This window comes from Pelecanus crispus, chromosome 7, assembly GCF_030463565.1.
Source record: "Pelecanus crispus isolate bPelCri1 chromosome 7, bPelCri1.pri, whole genome shotgun sequence".
NCBI lineage: Eukaryota > Metazoa > Chordata > Aves > Pelecaniformes > Pelecanidae > Pelecanus > Pelecanus crispus.
In genome coordinates, this window is record NC_134649.1 from 43,432,726 (window position 1) to 43,451,079 (window position 18,354).

The 18,354-nt window shown below is 47.9% G+C and overlaps 1 protein-coding gene across 1 annotated transcript in view; it reads right to left on the reverse strand.

The window, feature by feature from the left end:
* The window catches only part of ADAMTS9 (ADAM metallopeptidase with thrombospondin type 1 motif 9), an 83,551-nt gene that overhangs the window by 32,881 nt on the left and 32,316 nt on the right, over positions 1-18,354 (reverse strand). The window contains exons 13-28 of the mRNA XM_075713654.1: positions 18,125-18,306; positions 17,887-18,023; positions 17,149-17,266; positions 16,790-16,885; positions 13,847-14,013; positions 13,609-13,738; positions 12,900-13,026; positions 10,937-11,147; positions 10,021-10,185; positions 8,675-8,839; positions 7,682-7,801; positions 5,801-5,905; positions 5,488-5,655; positions 5,008-5,292; positions 4,200-4,361; positions 3,439-3,615 (exon numbers count right to left, since the gene is read on the reverse strand). Coding sequence (XP_075569769.1) covers positions 3,439-3,615; positions 4,200-4,361; positions 5,008-5,292; positions 5,488-5,655; positions 5,801-5,905; positions 7,682-7,801; positions 8,675-8,839; positions 10,021-10,185; positions 10,937-11,147; positions 12,900-13,026; positions 13,609-13,738; positions 13,847-14,013; positions 16,790-16,885; positions 17,149-17,266; positions 17,887-18,023; positions 18,125-18,306 — 2,515 coding nt within the window. The remainder of the gene's footprint in view (positions 1-3,438; positions 3,616-4,199; positions 4,362-5,007; positions 5,293-5,487; positions 5,656-5,800; positions 5,906-7,681; positions 7,802-8,674; positions 8,840-10,020; positions 10,186-10,936; positions 11,148-12,899; positions 13,027-13,608; positions 13,739-13,846; positions 14,014-16,789; positions 16,886-17,148; positions 17,267-17,886; positions 18,024-18,124; positions 18,307-18,354) is intronic.

The following is an 18,354-nucleotide window of genomic DNA, read 5'->3' on the forward strand; positions in this document are numbered from 1 at the left end:
GTCAAATTCAAACGATTACTGTCCCAGTGCAGTGAAGCCCAAATGACTCACCCGACTGAACCAGGACATGGTGCTGTGAGATATAATTGTTTTACCTTATCTGTGCCCATTTCCTAACTCGAAAAGAATGAGAAGCCCAAGACAAGCGAACTTGGCATTATTCATAAATTGTATCAGGATACAGCTGTATGTTATGGTAAACTCTACAGCGCCAAAATTTCACAGAGATTATTGCAAGGAGCAGGTCTGCTCTGAGAAGTGGCTTCAGCCTTGGGTTTTAAGTGAAGCGATGGATAATACCCTTTGTGAGCATCTCCCTCGTTCTGGAGAACATGGTGAGATTTCCCCTCGGTATTCAAGAGCGTGTGTGGAGATCTGCATTCATAACATGAGGCATTCAGAGGAGAAAAACCACTCTCTCTATGCTGGTGACAGTCTCTGCATGTTTTCTAAAGTGTAATTTTAATAAAAAGGTCAGGTCTATCACATGGTGTACAATTCTGCAGTGTTTAAATACATGTTCTTAAATAAGCAAGGAAACAAAAGTGTCATCTCCTCTTAGCGCTCTTTGAACACACATTATAATGACAAGGCATCTCACCAGTCTCCTGTTATAAAATTATCATTTACATACAGAATCTGTTTATTCATTTAATTATCTCTCTAAAACCTGGATTTAACCAGACAGATAAAATCACTTGTGTACTGTATAAAATGCCCATGGAATTTTGCCTGAGGTCTGAGGGCTGGACTCTTCAGATTCTCTCTGCTTTAATTTGTTTGTATTCTATAGTACTAACTTCACTGAAACTTGAGTGAAGCTAAGCCAATCAGATGCTTGCAAGAAATTAGTTATCCAAACTTCATCATTCACACACTTTTAACTGTGTTTAATTATTGAGAATGACAGTTTCTGCTGGAGAACAAAGCAAGTAAAAGAAAAGCAAGTCAAAAGATGGAACACTGGAGTACCATTTCAGAAAATCTAGTAAAAGTTACCCAAACTAAGTATATGATCTTCATTTAGCAAAAGACTCAAGAAATCATTATACAAATTCATTTATGATTACATTCTACTTGTCTTTAATTTTCACTGTTCAACATTAACATTAAACATCGTAATTGTATGCAATATTTATATAAAATTAAATAACAATATTGGAAAAATAAATACACTTTTACATAAATACATAAATCCATACTGCTGAAAAGTTTCAGCTAATACTATACTCTTGTTTCAAAAGTGACCAAAAAAAATATGGTAGTGACACTCCATCCCAACAGATGAAGTATGTACAGCTACAGAATGGTGTTTGCAACCGATGACAGAGCTAAAGCAAATCCAGGTGATACCACAGTAAAGAAAAAAAATGTGGACGTTACTACCTACAGTAGTAGCACGAGGTAGACATATATGGGGAGTATTTTGGAGGAGGGACACAAGGCCCTGCTGACCCCATACATACAATTCAGTCTTCAAACAGCTCTGGGGTCCCCTATGTCAGAGCCAAATGCCACCTCAGTAATAAGACCTGAAAAATCAAGTCACTTTGTGGCAACGACTGGGGCTCAGCTCTGCAGCCCCTTCACCTGCGGGAGGCCAGGCGAGGAGATGCTGCAGGCAGAATAGGATGCCCCTGCCCTCTGCCTGTTTGCCCGACATCCCACCTGCTCCCAGGAGACCGGAGCAAGGGACAACCCACTGAAGTTAGTATGACTTAGTACAGTCAAGGGAATTTTTCTTGGGTGAAAAAAAACCAACCCGAAACCAAAATAGAGGACTGCATCCTGCGTTTCCAACACAGAAGAGCAGACGCAGCCCTGGAGCCTGCTCCTGAACAGTTGTGAGGAGGCTGAACGCTGAGCGACCCCAAAATGCAACACAACTCTGTCCACACCTTTGGTCCTTGCAAATGGTCCAGCACCGGTAACAAAGGTTGGCAGCAACTCCCAGCTGGTAATTCTGCGGGGAAGCCACCGCATGGGCTGCTGGCTCTGCTTAGCTCACCTCGCTCATTTTTAGCACCAACTATATCAGCGTACAAGTGATACATTAGCACCTCAAATGAAATATTTCATATCACTGTCCCTTGTACTGGTGAAGCACCGTATAAACACCAGTTCAGCAGTTTTATGGCTATTGCATAACTCACTGAGGTATGGTAAAGATATTGAGGAGCGTTACTGAAGGCATCCGCGTGACTGAAAGCACCCGCAGAAACCAGAGTGCGGTTACGTTTTAGCAAGATGACTTTTCAAACCATGACAATTAAGGAAGTCCAATACATTACAAACAGGCCTCTTTTTTTTCTTTACCTATAAAGTGCTTTTGAGTCAAATTAAATTTTTTTTTTTTTTTTCAAAAGTCTTCTTCAAATGCTTTTATAACAAAAATACGCAATAAAGGTCGACATTTGTTTGAAGGCCACTCCAAAACCGGCAGGTCCGTGGTTTCCAAGGAGCCAGAAGTGCCCCAGGCAGCGCTCGCCTTGGCGCAGGGCTCAGCCCCGCGCTGCACACCAGGGCTCTGCACCGAGCAGAAGGTGCTGCTCTGGGCACGGAGAATTGCAAAGCTGTGGGACCCCAAACAGCATCCCAGCCCCCTGGTTCAGGGCTGCTCTGCCCTCGCAAGACCATCCTTGTAGCAGACTCCTCCAGTGGAGCAGTGTAAGACACCTCTGCTCCAAACACTATTTTGTTATTAGAAAAATCCCAGGGTTTTAAGCCTTCCACCGCCTTGCTGATCCCTTGCTGACTTAATGATAGCTAGAGCAGCAGCTGGAGATCAGGCCAGACAACTCCCCAGAACCAGAGAGATGCATGAGAATAGCTTACGGGTGCCCTTGCACAGTACATCACACTCGTATTATATATATACGGGAACAGAAATAGAGCACGGGTGTGAATGCACACGTTTCTATATAGCTGTGTGTGTGGGCAGCTAGGGACGTGCACACACATCTACACACACTTGTACATGCTTGGGAGTTGACGCGATTTAGTCACATTTCCCCCTGTCATCTTGCTTTTGGCAGAGAACACACGACTGGTAAACCAGTAGGTGCACAGTGCAGTATTACCATTAAATATCAGAACAATTTTAACTTCAGTGGAAATGTACTGCTTAAATGCCAGGTGTAAATCCATATGCAGAGAACTCAGTCAGAACCAAGGCTCACAATGCACAGCGCTCACGGAGTGTAATAAAACGGACAAAGGTGGCTACTTAGCAGAAAGTGCCTTTTAAATTAAAGGACTCGAGCTCCCCTAATGTAAGCCCTTCCTGAACAGGTGTTATTCTGAATATATTGTCAATAATCCTCTTTAAGTGCAGTTTTAAGACATGAAGCATTAGCACCTTGGTTTGAAGCAAATTAAATCTGTTGTTACGGGATATCCACAAAACGGTTCACAAAGAGAAAGAGTTTATGGGCGTACCGAGCTCCAAGGACCAGCGCTCCAGGCAGCATCTCTAGGACAGTCCTGCACATTGCACTGCTCTCTGTCCGGCGGCTTGTCAAGGATTTCACAGCTCAGATCCGTAAACCTTTCTCCATTAGGGCGCTGGCACACCACCAGCCGTGTTCTTGTCCCCGCCCCGCATGGCTTCGTGCACTGGAAGTGAGCAAAGGACAGAGCAATCAGCGTCTGGGCAGCAAAACCACTGCTGATCGGCCGCTGGAAGCACTAGCACCTCTCAAGACCCGATGGTTGTTTCTGTTCCCAACCAGCCCACTCTGGCCAGATCCCCCCAAATGCTGTATGAGCCTCAGGTGGGGCATCAGCTGCTTCAGCTTCTCTCTTCCCAAAGCTGTTTGTGCTGCTGCACAGCGATACTACCAGAGCCAACGTGATACTGGAGGTTAATGTCTCTAATTGCTCGTCCCAAATTTTCAGAAGGGAGAAAAAAGGCCTTCACTTAAACTAGACTTCTCTTAAAAAGGAGGGGGGGTGGGAGGGGAAATCTTGATTTTTGTAGAATTTGCTTTTGTCTGGGAAGAAAATTTTCCCATGAGAAATGGAAAGGAAAACACCACCAAGCAGTTGCTAGGGTTCACTCATTTATCAGAGGCTGCCTTTCATGCTCCCATCTTTCTAATAAATGTCACCGCAATATCCCCCTCTTGTCCCATTTTTCAGCCACCCGCTAATGAAAGCCTTCCCCTGCGCAGGGAGCCCAGGATGAACGGTGCACTCACCTCTCCCCAGTTGCCATAAGCCCACTGAGGACAGGGGCCAGATTCGCACGATCTCTGCTCCATGGGTTTGCTTTTCTCATCGCAGTTATTTGCAGTGTATCCGTTTTCATCCTGGCACACCACGACCCGCCGCTGGAACCCCCCCGCACACGTGCTAGAGCACTGGAAGACACAATTGCCCACGGCTTGGTTGAGTCCAGGAATAATTTTGCATTCCCAGCTCCTTCGCAGTGCCTTGCACCGTGGGAATGCACCGCTAGAAATTTAATACAGCTAACAGGCACTATTAACTTCAAAACCCAGCTATTACTAAAAGCAGTGCAATGACTTAGGTGCTGACTAAGCAAAGAAAATAAACACGAGCCTAGTTTTAAGCAGGTGAGTAATCCCCACTGCCTTTAATGTAGTGTCTGACATCCCATTTGTGCTTAATTCCCTTTAGGGACTTCCATGATAAAGCACTGCAAAGTGGTCAGGGTGAGCAGAGCTGGCTTTAAGGCTCTGCTGTGCTTTGGCAACAGCTCTGCACAGCTGTAAATGTCCTGGGAGACATCCCAGAAGCAGAGGCTGCCCTTTGTCTCACGGAAAATGATGCTGTCAGCTTTCTGTCTGGAGAGCCTTGGAGATTGGAGGTGTGAGAGCCTGAGAAGTGATGCCTGCACCCTACTGCAACACTTGTTTGTGTGAGCAGGGAGCAGAAAGTGGGGAGAAGGGTCCCTCTTTTCCCTGCGTGATGATGTTAAGAAAAGCCTGGATTAGCCCAGGAAAAAAAACCCAGAAACAGTAATAAGAAAATCAGGGCACTTACGGCACCCCAGGGGCCAATCCTCCACTGATTGCCTCCCGGTACATGTGCACGGTTTCGGTTCGGGCTGCCCCCAGGGTGCAGCTTCAGGCGATGATCCGGATAGAGGAAAGGATGGATGGGCCTGCCGTAGTCATGGCTGTTCGGATGACAAGGAGACATGGAGCAGTCTTGCTCGGTGGCAGGGAGGTCATCTGGATCGCACTCACTCCTATCCACCAGCTGGTCACTGTAATTGATGCAGATCACTTGTCGCGTTGCCTTACCTTGACCACAAGTCACCGAGCACTGCGTTACAGTGGGAAAAGGAGACACAGTCACATTTCCAGCTTTGAAAATCAGGCAGCCAGCTATTGCTAATAACGAACAGCAGAAAACCTTAATCTCCCCAGTTATAAAAGGGCAAGCGTGACAGATTAATGAAACATGTTTCCAGCAATGAGGTCTATAAGGCTCTCCTGCAAGAGACAGCGTGATGCTTACAGAGCTCCACTCCAAGGCCTTCCACTGCCCGCACGGCGTCACAGTGCACATTTCTGTGGCTGACGGCTTCGGGAGGTGGAAACACGCTGACTCGTCGGCCACCGAGCCCTGGTCATCTCGACAGCTGACATATCTCATCCGGGTACCCTTCCCACATGTTGCAGAGCACTAGGGAAGAGCAACAAGCACTCCGCTAGAAAGTTTCCTGATATATATTACAAGGGCTTTGGAACGAAAAGTTGGTCAAATGCACTTAAAAGTATCACATTGCCCACTGTAAAATAATCCTGGAAGTATTACGATACATGCTTACCGGTGTCCAGGATCCAAATCTCCACTGCGTCCTATGAATGCCTGATATGGATCTCTTGGCTTCAGGACTATTTGGATGGGGAGGACATGCTGCTATTTCACAGTCCTGTACGTGAAATACACGAGGGAAAAGAGGGAAATAAAGAATTTGCAGATGTTTCAGTTAAACCACCTCCTTTCCAATGTAATTATCAACACCACACAATGACTTGAAAAATCTGTGACCTCCATGCTTGTGTGTTGGCAGGCTCTCTCCTTATATCGTCTTGTTGAATCAGCAAAATTTGGTATCAATACCCCGAGGGCTTCCTATGCAGAACCTCGGTGGATTTTTTGACTTCTTCAGAACTCTACAACAGGGATCCCCAGAACCAAGTGTCATCTCCATGCATTAAAACCAGATGTTTTTGAGGCGAAAGAGGAAAGTTCATTAAGAGAGTTCTGGTATGAACACACATCTGCAAAGCAGCAACTTTATCTCCCTTCAAAGCTCCCTTTCTTCAGTGCGAGACCTGCAGCCCACTTAATAAAGGTGATGCTGCTGAGCTGATTGCAGCCCTTTGATTCCCTGCAGCCCACCAGACCACCTAGATCCACGTGCTGATCTTTACCACACACTCAGCATGCAAGGTTTTGGGGACAGGCATGTCATTCTGCTCAGTCTTGGTACAGTGCCTAACAGGAGGGCTCTGGTCCTGTCTGGACCTCCTGGGAGGTCTGGCAACAGAAATGATGAATAGCCATGACTTTACTCCATGAGCCTATGAGTAGTCATTGCCAAAAAGGAAATTAATACTGATCGTCACTGCAAGGGAGAGAGAGGCTCTTGACAAATGGCATAAATGATTTCCGCATTGCTGTGATTTTACTTACACTGGAGATGTGCGTGCCAAGCAATGGCTGATGACAAGTGGGTTTGCTACCCCTTGACTGCAGTGCAATTGGTCTCCATACATGGGAAAAACAGTGCTTTCCTAAATGTTGTGGCCTTAGTTAAACTCTGAAGTCATACAGGACTGAAGCTGGGCAGGGCATTAGCACTGCGACTTCCTTAGATGACAGACAGATGGTAACATTCTGCTTTATTCAACTCCTTCAGACACCATGGACACAACCAACACTTGAAATGGGAATTTACATGCTTGCTTCCATGTACCAGCAAACACGGCATGGAAAGCCTCTTCAGCAAATTTGCAAAGGGTGTGCAACCTTTCTCAATTTATCTGGCCGGGGGGATGCACCTGGAATTGTAGCTGGCACATACACTACATTGTCACATGCAGCAGACAAGAAATGATGGCCCCTGGTCGTCATTAGTACCACAGAGCAATGGTCCTGCAGCCAAGTGAGCCCAGACTGCAGCCAGGCATCCCAGACCCCCTGCGAGCCAAAGGACGTGTACCCTTCTACTCTCTGGTTGTCTTCCCATATTCAGCTACTGCCACTTCTTTAGCTCATGAGCTCTTAGACACCAGTTTTAGCTCTGAATCTGGACAGCCCCTTGCACATTCCACCCTATGACTAGAGCTCCATGCATATAAACCATAAGCAAAGGTAATTTTTACCCCACGAAGTCTTGATGCCCTCATAATGAGCTGTCCGTTGCCTTTTTGGCAATCTGGTGCTTCAGAGCATAAGGGTAACCACATGGAGAGGGTCTGGATGGGAATTCCCTGAATACAGCTTCTCTGTCCCACCTCCACCAAAACGGGATGCTGTGCTGCACGTCTCCAACAGCCATATAGCAGACCAAGACACTGCTCTGCATAGGCTGATGTTCAGGACAAGCCTTTGCCGCAGAGCAACACATCCCTCAAAGCTGCAGCCTGGATGCCTCCGTATGTACGCTGGCAAAAGATGGAGACAGGACAGCAGGATTTACCTGGGTATCTGTTGGCCTGGTTGCAGCATTACACTCATTATCATCCACCACTGACACGTAGGTGCCCACGACACACTTCACCGCTCTCATCTGGTAGCCTTGGCCACAGGTCATCGTGCACTGGGAGAGGACAGATGGGAGAAAGAAGTGCTGGGTCTGAGTAGTTGCTTCAGTTAGAAAGTATTAATCAGCCCAGCCTGTGTTTAGGCACGCAGCATGAGCAGCAAAAATCAAACCCAGCTTGCCTTCTGGTTTCTCTCCACTTCATGCATTTCAGCTTTAAATTAGGTCAAAGTTTTAATTCACTGCGCCCACCGGAGCCTCGCACGCTTCACTTGCTTCCTTGGGAATGAAGGTGCGAGCATTTAAATGACTTATGTTGCTGCACACAGTAAATCATAGTCTGGTACAACTTGCATCACATCCTCCTTTAAAAGTGGTTGTTCAGCCCCATGGTAGCACAAGCGGCTAATGAATAATTTTGCTGATGGGAAATAAGTCTGACTGGGACAACCGGTCTGGGTTTGTTGTTTTTTTTTTTTTAAAGTCAAGAGCTAACAGCTTTGTGGAAAAGGAGATGCCAGAACACACCAGGAGAAATGAGCAACTTCTATTTTAACAGAAAAAACCCCTCACCAACCCAGAAACTGGAAAACATTAAAAGCAACAAAAGCTACTCAATGGGAGCAGCTTCTCTGTGAAAATTAGGCCATGTATTTATGTGCCTAAATATGGATTTAGAAGCATAACCTTGGAACCCCCTTTTTTTGAAAATCACAGCGAATTTAGTACGACACAGATTAAATTTAGCACAAAGGGCAGGTACTGTTATTGCTGCCCATCCGCTGAACCCAAGCGAACAGAGGGCTGCTTTGGTGTGCAAATCAATTAACACAGTTATGTCACTGAATTTGGATGAAAGGGAAGCGCCCAGCCTCAGCCACCAGCACCCAGGTCCCACCGGCCGGGAGCCCCGCGGCAGCTCTGCGGTACCTGGCCCCACGGCCCCACTTGCCACGAAGCACACTCCTGCTGCTGGCACGTCTGCACCGACTCCGGCTTTGTTTCAGGGTCGCAAAACCTGTCGTTTAATCGATCTTCTCCAAACTGGCACCAGGTCTGGCGGTGTTTATGCCCTTTTCCACAGGTGACCAGGCACTGCGAGGAGTAAAACGCAAGCTCAGGCGGTGCTGGGGATGCGCTGCCAGCTCAGCACCTGCCCTGGCGCTGAAGAAGAAACCTGGAGATGTGCTGCAAAACACCGCTTAAAGACTGGTGCCGAGAGGCAGCTATTTAGCTAATGACCACGTGCACTGGAAAACACACGAGTGTCTTGCAATGAGACGGGATTGCTCTCAGGAGCTGGTCCCGAGCGGAGGCTGGAGTGTGGAGAGCACGGCCAGGCTGGGACCCTTCAGCACGGGCAAAGCAAGACCACGAAGGCTCTTTAATTCCAGCAGATATGAGACATAGAGCAAAGCCACAGCACTGCCTGACAGGGCTTTAGCTGTGCGCAACGGGGTGCCAAAGGCTTGCAGAAAAACTTGCTCAGCTCTGAGCACGTGCAATAAGGGTCTCGGCTCCCATGGGCTGCAAGTGCCCCTTCCACTGCCCCGGCATGGCTCAGGCTGGCAGCAACTTGACCCAGAAGACAGATGTTTTGCAGAGAACAAACCCTGTTCCCATTTAATTGCTTTTATTATTTCCTAAAAGGATGTGATTCACAGAAACGAGAGCTATTTGGCCACAAAAGTGATGAGCAGCCTTTGAAGACTGTTCTTCAGCATCCCTGGTCCTGCTGCAGGGAGAAGGTTTTCAAGATACAGTTTTGTTGCATTGCAAAGGACACCAGCAGCAGCGGAAGAGGTAATGGTAATAAGCAGCAGGGAGAGGGCTGAGCAAGATATTAGTAGGGTGAAATCCTGCCCTCCAGCGACAGCCAGAGCTGCCGGGGCTCATGAGGACGATCTCAAGGGAAAATGAGGGCAGAAGGTATTTTTCTTCTCAAAGCTGCAGAGGAACCGTGGAAAAACTGGGGAGAAATTACTGCAGGATTGGAGAGGAATTACCCCCCAGTGGCTTTGCAGAGAGGAAATTGGCCACGTGAGCAGCGGTGACAAGGCCAGTGACTTCGCTGCCTGCCTCAAGCGTCCCTGTGCACGGGCTTAGGGAGACCTCCTGCAGCAGGCGGGGTTCCACCGCACCCCAGGGCATGGCACTCGCAGGCTACGCAAACAAAACACGAGGGGTGAGCATGGACAGAGATACCACTTTGCAGGCACCAGTCCCTCAGGGTGGGGGACCAGCAGGCTGAGCCCACCGTGGTGACCAGCACCTACCTCGGACCAGTCGCCGGTCTTCCACTGGGGGCACAAGAAGTCGCTGCACCGCTGCACCGTCAGCTTCTCCTGCTGACTGCACTTGCTGTCATCCAGGACGTCATTGTAGGTGTTCACGCACATGGCTCGCCGCCGCCGCGTGCCCCCGCCGCAGCTCTTGGAGCACTGGGAAGCAGAGACACTGAGTAAATACTTTCTGCCACTCTATTACAGGCCGAGAGCCCATTTATTGCCTTCTCCCTCCTTGCAGTCAGGACTGCGAAGAGACTGCTGAAAACCTCCGGAAGAACAATTTGTACTTTAAGTAACAGCCTGTTACTTTATATATTCCTTTAAAAATCCAATCTTGCTAAGCTTAATAAAAATCTCACGGCAATGAGTTTCACAAATTCCTTTCAGGTTATAACACCATTATTACTTTTACAAGTGTTGCCTTTCAGTTCTCTCAAATGGCTGTTGCTTGTTCTCATTTTAGGAGAGATTAATTCTCTCTAACCAGCCATCCCCCTTCACCATGCCCTCCCTGGAAAGCCCCAGATTCTCAATCTGCATTCAGGAATATTCTTGGCCATGGAAAAGTACTCTGCTAAAAAGCACAAAGGAAACAAATTTCAGAAGTCCTCCACTGATAGTAACAGGTCCTCCTGGCTCCTGCCAGTGGGGCTGGCTGTGATGGGAGAAGACAGCCGGCAGGGTTCAGCCTAAAGAAGACAGACCTTGGGATGCTTAAAAGTGTAAATTCATTGCAGTGGAAAATGAGGAGTACCAGGCTGATCTGGAGTACAGTGTCCTCCGGAAAAAGTAACGGAAGCAGAATCACTGGGGCCAAATTTTATACGCTGTATGCAACCTAAACAGCCCGGCAGCCCCAAGCAAGGAGGAGACAGTGCCTGCCGTATTGCTGAGCATCCCTTACCTCGGTCCATGCCGAGTACCGCCACCCTCCCACGTTACAGTCTCCAGTGCACTTCTCCCTCGTGCTCGGCTTGGGCTGGCTGCTGCAGAAGCGGTCGTCGACCTTCTCTATCTTCCCCTCCAGCCTGCTGTACTTGGAGCAGTAGATCTCCAGGGTGCGGTACCCCAGCCCGCACTGGGCTGTGCACTCGCTCTTCCTCGCGATGTGCCACCTAAGCCGAGGAGAGCAAATGTCAGCCCTGGTGTGACAAAAACCCACGACCCCACATGAAGGCACCTGCCTTGGAGAGGATGAGAAGAGGCGGAAAGAGCTGTGGGGGCTCTGGGAGTCTGCAGGTAACGTGCTTGGGGGCGTTTGACATACATAGGGAATATACGCTCGTGAACTGGAAATTTTGGCCGTTTACAGTACTTCCCAAAGCTTTGTGGCTTCCAAAAATATGAAGCAATTAACGCTGCATTGCTCCCTGGGGGGAAGGAACTGTCACCAGGTCCCTCTTACAGGCAGCAAAGCCACGCTGCGACCCTGCAGGACCATGCAAGGCGGCGGGGCCAAGCAAGGAGCAGTGCTTTGACAGCTTTCTGCCCCACGTTCCCCTGCAGGAGTGCCATCTCGGCCTCTAAAAATGAAAACCTGAAAAATACGGCGTCAGAAAATGATGCACACAGGCTTGAAAGGCGCGACAAGGCACTCCACACAGCAGGATGCCTGCAAAACAGTTTCAGCACTCCGAAGCGTGAGCGAATGACTTGCTCCAAGACACAGGAGCCCCAGAGGTGTCAGCAGGGATTAGGGGTGTTCCCTCTGGACAAACAGACTCCCACCCTGGTGCCTCCTTCCCGAGATGGGGAGCAAGGGCTGGTGCTGGTGGCCCTCAAGGACCCACCGGGGGATACACCCCTGTTTTATATCGGCCCCAGCCCCAGCTCTGGCAAGAGATGCTGGGCAGGAGGCCTGATCCAGGGAGATGTCGGAGACCGTGGAGTCAACAGGAGCTGATTTCCCCCCGCGCCTCGCAGGGAGGGCTCCCGGGGAAGGGTGCAGTGATGGCCCCTGTGGGTCCTGCAGACCCCTGGGCTGTTAAAAGTGCCCATGCGGGGAGCGCGGAGCTCCGCTCCTAAGCGGAGAGAGCAAACTTCAGCACAGCTCGGAGAAGAATAAGATCAAGGGGATTTGAAGTCAATAGCTCCTGAATGGCGGGAGCCCTCACATCCCCGCCTGCTTTTCAAACTCCTTCTCAAGTTTCCAACCTGTTGCAATGGCAACAGCTGTTACCGCGACAACCCGACCTACAGCCCCTATATAGCCCCTATACAGCCCCAGGGTTTAACACAGCCAGAGAAACCCCTCGGGAAACATGGCCATCTGAATTGCTTCACCAGGAGCCGTTTAATGCTACCATATTTAAGTTCCAGGAAGGAAAACAGATTGGTTTTTTTAAAGGAAAACGGGTTGTAATGATTTAGGCCATGCTCCATCGATTCCAGCTCGCCAGGAATTGTCTGGGGACAGCCCCAAACCCACTCTACACTTAAGCCTATTATTTGCTTCAAGAAAACGATGATAAACCCAAGTCTTAGTTTCTCTTTTGCTTTGAGCGTACGCTTTTCTCTCTTTGCAGGCTGTTTGTAGGATAGTGCTGAGCATTTCCGCTCCAGGCAGATGCAAATTTCAGGCACTGTATTGCACAGGGAGATTTTTCAGCATTAGGTGAATTTTTTTTCATAGTTAGCACTAATTTAATCCAACAAGAGAAACGTGAAAACGTAGAAAAGCGTCTCTCAAAACACAGCTGGTGGATATCAATCTCTCTTGGTTGACAAAGAGGCAACTGCTAATCCTTTTCTTTGTTCAAATCTAATACAGGCTGGTGAGACAAGGAATTATGGTGAGGGGTGAAAGGAAAGAGGAGTAAACAATAAATATATGATGTAATGTATATACACGGCTGAGTAGAGTGCACCTTAATTCACATTCTGTGCTACAAGGCTCAGTGATGGGGTCAGGCTGGGGAATTCGATCACATCTTTGGTCCGACACCGTGAGTTGATCCGACTCTCTCGTACACACGGGTTTCCTTTTGCGTTCTCCTACACAGAAAAAAACGTGTTGTTGGAGCCATACAGGAAAGCGATCAAATCAGTTATTTCTCTTACTCCTTTTTGAGTAGCAATTAGGAGACATGTAATTATGCTTTTTAAATCTCTTTCAGAAGCAGGGAGGGGGCTAAGACTCTCTAAGAAGAGCAGAAGGGGTTTAACGCAGGTGAGGGGTTTAACTCAGGCAGAAGAGCTGCAGCACGCCTGCAAGGACGGGCTCTGTGTGTTTTGCAGGTGGGAATGACTGGACGTCAGACCCAAAACCAGACAGCAATACCTTTTGCAGCCTTAGGAAATGCCACATCACCTTTTCTGTGCTTGAGCTTCCTCACCTGCCAAGCAGGTTGCAAAGCTTACCTGGCTCAGAGGGGCTGTAAAGGTGCCCTGCTCTGAAACAGAGAAGCAGCAGAGCGGTGCTACACCTTGTACGATGTTTTCCACTACTACAGCCCAGGGAAACAATCACGCCCATAATGTGCGAATCTCAAAGAAATCAGACGGAGAGGGATTTGACAGCACTGCCCAGATCCCAGACGAATCCAGGACAAAGCTAAGCCTCCCCAAGCAACCCACCTTGGCAGAGCTTACTGCAGGGCTGCCACGGGCCATACGCATTCCAGTAAAACTGCTGAGCTTTGTCCTCAATGGGGATATTAAATGTGTAACGAACGTCAGGATTGTACAAATTGCCCACTGATAAAACCTGAGAGAAAAAAAGATGAAGCAGAGTAAACCAAGAGACTTTGCTGCCCCCGGTTTTCAATCCGATAATGCTGGGCGGACTTTTCCACATGCACAACGTATACTTCACCTGAAGCGTTATTTCTTGCTCAATCCGATCTGTAGAATTAATCCTTTCAATAGCATTATCCGATCCGCTGTATTCGATCACAGCATTCCCAACTTTGATTTCCCTTTTAAACATACTGACGACAAAGTCTCCATTTAATATAAAGTCTCCTTGACTGTTAGATAAGGCTGCATAGGTGCAAAAAACAAGAACTAAAGACGCAGAATTAACTTATACGTACATAATAACGTGGGTCATGCGCTCTCAGTGCTCCTTTTCATTGGGGTGGGAGGAAAAGCCCACTGGCACTCTCAAACAAAAAGGATGTAAAGAGAGCAGCAGAGCTCTTACAGACGTTGTGCCTTCTCCTTTTTCCACTGGAGAGCCTCATTAAAACGAAGGCTGAATGCCTGAAGTTGTTGCTAAATAGTTCCCCCTAAACCCAGAGAGATACCCGAAAGGCATGCCTGGCCGGCCACTGTACGCAGAACACACAGTGCGTATCCCCTCGTATACTGCAGAAATAATCCTGCCCAAATCTTTGTGTTAGCCGTGCAGATAGAGTGGCTTCCCTGTTGTTTCCAGATGTGTTCTTAGGGTAAATGTATGTACCCTAATTGCCCAAACGTCATTTTCTAGTAGATAATTACAGGGAGTTTGGTCAGTATCTCCCTCTCCCTCCTCCCCCTGTACTTTTTATTATTCCAAATCTTAAGGTATGTGAAAGCACTGAAGGCTTAAAGCCTAAATGCTTTATAAAAGGAACAGTTTCCTGAAAACAGCAGTCTGCTGCACAACTTCACACTAATGCGATTATGTAGCTAATTTCCTAAGTTAGTTTCCCCACCATTTCACCCATCACAGCTACATTACTACAAAGCCTCTGTACTGAAAAATCTAAACTTAACACCAAAACACCAAAGGGAAGGTTTTTACACTGAATGAGGAGAGATAATGAAGCAAAACACTGCTCGGTAGCAAACAGCCATAGATGGAGAAAAACTCACAGAACAGACGCTATACTCAACTGAATTCCTCACTTTGGAGGCTTTAATGTCATTAGGCAGTAGTAAAACTCATTAAAGGATTCCTTCCCATTTACTGTATCTCCTACAACAGTAGGTACACGTCTTGGACTTGATGACAACATCAAATTCCTCCTAAATTGTTAAGCAACTACAAGGTTCACAGTACTGAGGGCCCAAGATTTCACACTCAGTGAGCTGCAAAATAAGTGGACACATGCATACTTCTCATTTGCTTCTAGTCAGGCCTAATGTGAAGAGATGCTTTCCCAGCAATATTAAAGCAACATTAAAGAAGATTTGACTTCATTGCTTCCCAAGAAGATTAAAGGCCCTCCAAGAAGAGCTGAGAAGTTCTTTGGGGCTCCTTCTGGGGTGAACCAGTTTGAACAGGCACAACGCAGGGAGGATTGCTTTTCTAGAAAAGATGAATGGTATGATGGTAAAATGAAAGGTATCTCCTTCCCCCAGGATGGAAAACCTCAGTAAGGTTTTCTTGGTATTGATGCGCATTTGCGCTGCACTGTCTCATTTCATTGCTGTGAATGCGCAGAAACGATGCAAGGTGGCTGTAAGCGAACAGCTGTGTGCGTGCAGGGACGGCCAGCCCTGCATGACCCCAGCCTGGCAATGAGGACAGGGAGGACCCGCTCAGCTTTTTGCCCAAATGAAGGGTTCAGCCACATGGATGGCATTTCAGAGCGACAGCCAAAGCTGACAGCACCGTTTCCCTTTGGTGCACGATAGCCTCCTCTACTTGTTTTGTGAGTTCCTTTACCTTCAACGGGCTAGGAACCCCCTGCCTAGTCCTGTTTTTAACATACGCAGTTACAGTGAGCACTTAGGCTAAGCCCCATATTTTGCAAAAACACTCAACAACTCAGGGATTTTGCAAGATGAAATGAGATCAAGTGCCCTACTCGGGGATGTAAATATGGGACCCTAAGCTACCAGAGAGCATCTGGCAGTGACAGGCACGGGGCGTGCAGAGGAGGAACAGAGCTGGGACAGCAGGCATCTCCCTGGGACTGCGAGGGGCCACAGCCTGAGTCCTGGCTCCATCAGCAGCCTGAACAGACTCTGAGGGACTCAAACAGGACTTAATGGCAAAACCAGCCTTTGACTGGCAGGTGTAACATCAGTTGTAATGTGTGTTTGTGTTGTCTCCACTATTGAACCCAAACAGAACTCTCTATGGAGTGAATTACTGATCAGCATGGTGGGAAAGAGATGGCCATGCTAAAAGCATATGTGCGTGCAGCAGACTGGTCTAACACAGCACCACAAGCATCTTCATCTGCCTCTAGAGACACACCCACAGATCAGAGAAAACGGTGACTATGGATGTCCAACAGCCAAAGGCCAAGTTATCGTTAGGTTTAAATCAAACCAACATCTTTGGTGCAGCGTATTTCTTTACAGTTACATATCACTGTCAGGAAGGGACACGAAGGGCTCAGTCTAGGTGAAATTGGAACTATTATTCTCAGAGAAATAGACAATAATTTCCTTTTGGATTTGTTTGTACACCTCTTTCAGGGTATGGCACGTTTGCTCTCCAGCCAAGACAGCACAGACGTGTTAAGTTGCGATGAGGAGACTACAGCAGAACTCAGAAGCCTGTTTGGTTCCCACCTTCGCACCTCAGCTCCCTCCCACAGCCCAGGCTTGACAATCCTTCCCAGCCCCAGAGGCACTCTAAGGGGATATTTCTTATAATCTGTGAACCTCCCAAACTTTGCATCAAGGATGGCATGAACAAAAAGAAGGAACAAGATAAGGCTGAATGCTTGGTAGATATCCAAGATAAATTCTTGGTAAGAAAACCTCTCCCTTAAACGAATTCTTCATCCTCCCTAGCAGAGAGCAGCCAGTAGATATATCACCACAACCAGACAATAAAGCAGAATTCTGGACTGAAACAAGGACTGCAACTCACCCAGGTAGTTGTCATCCTCTGGTTTCCCTGAGTAACTGTGCTGACGCACATCAATATTAGTTGCACCAGCTGGGATGCGGACCACAACGTTATAGCCTAGAAAAGATTTAACAGAAAGTCAAGGCTATTACAGAGACATTTCATTTGCTTTTTACAGGGGGAAGGGAAATGAGCAAAATTACCTCACATTACACAAGCCGATACTTTTCATTTAGGGATAGTATAAATAGTTACAAAATGGATATGCTATAGCTAGAAGGATTTTGCATTTTACATCAGTGCTTTTGTAAATTAAGTGTGGTAATGGCTTTTATAGACCCGCATTTTTCACTATAAAGTTTTTAGCAACAGATTCTTACCATAATGCACCGTGTTAAATGTGCCTGCAACAGTTTTGCATGAAGAATTATCCCCACCACAAACACCACATTTATCTCTTCTTGCCTTCGAATTCAGCACATGATCGCATCCAGCTTGCTTTAAGAGAAAAATTGAAAAAACTAGATTGAGCAAATACAGGCTAGAACAGCATTTACAAAACTCCCAATTAAGGCACACAAAAGCTTTGTATGCAAAAGGCTGCCATGAGACAAATTGTTTTGCTTCCCCACATTTTTGCGCTGATTTACAGTGTGGCCATCCCACACCATTTTCAAACAAAAGGCTTTTTTACAAAGCGAGAATCAGAACTGCCATTCGCACCAGATGATGTCTGCGCTAGCGAAAACTTCTTGCATTGATTGTTCCCATAGAGAAAAGTGTGAAAAATAATCGTGAATGGAAACGTAAAGCGCTCCGGGGTCTGACTGGGAAGAACCGGGGCAGAGCACAGAAGGAAGCATCATTTGGATTCAAGCTCAGACCTCCACAGCCCTCGGTAACTTAGGGCAGACGTACAGACATCCTCCACGCGTGGCTCTTCTGCAAATCTGAAGGTTGGCACAGGCTTCAGACCAGCCGGGGCTCGCGGAGCCTGCAGATGCTGCCGGCAGCCCCCGAGCGAAGAGGGCACGCCAGCGACCGGGTGGAGCAAGGTGCAGAAGAGCCATCCTGCCGTGCAAAACTGCAATCACCCTCGCTAAAGGGAAAATACTTACCCGGCAAAGCCCCTGCACGCAGATGTCATTCGTGTCGGGGCCGCAGGGCGTCCCGTCGATGACGCGATCCCGCAGCTGGTAATACGCTGTGTTTCCTGCCACGCGGCAGAACAACTTGCACCGATCCTTCATCAGGACTGGGGATGGGAGGGAGGAAAACCAGAAGCACATTATCCCGATGCCATCATCCCAACGAGGCGATGCAGGAGGCAGGATCTGCATCCCCCCCGCCACTTACTGCCGCTGTATTTGGGAACCCAGCGCACGTTTGTGGGCAGCCCGTTGATATTAAAGTGCTTCCCATCGAAGTCGGCGCACTGCTCGTCCCGGAAATCCTTCTTTAGCTTCGAGCACGGTTCGGTGTTGCAGGATTTAAACTTCATGCGACGACCCACGCAATATTTCCCACCGTTTTTAGGCCTGCAGAAACAAGAAAGAGAAGCCAGCTGGGATCGGGCTGGAAACAAG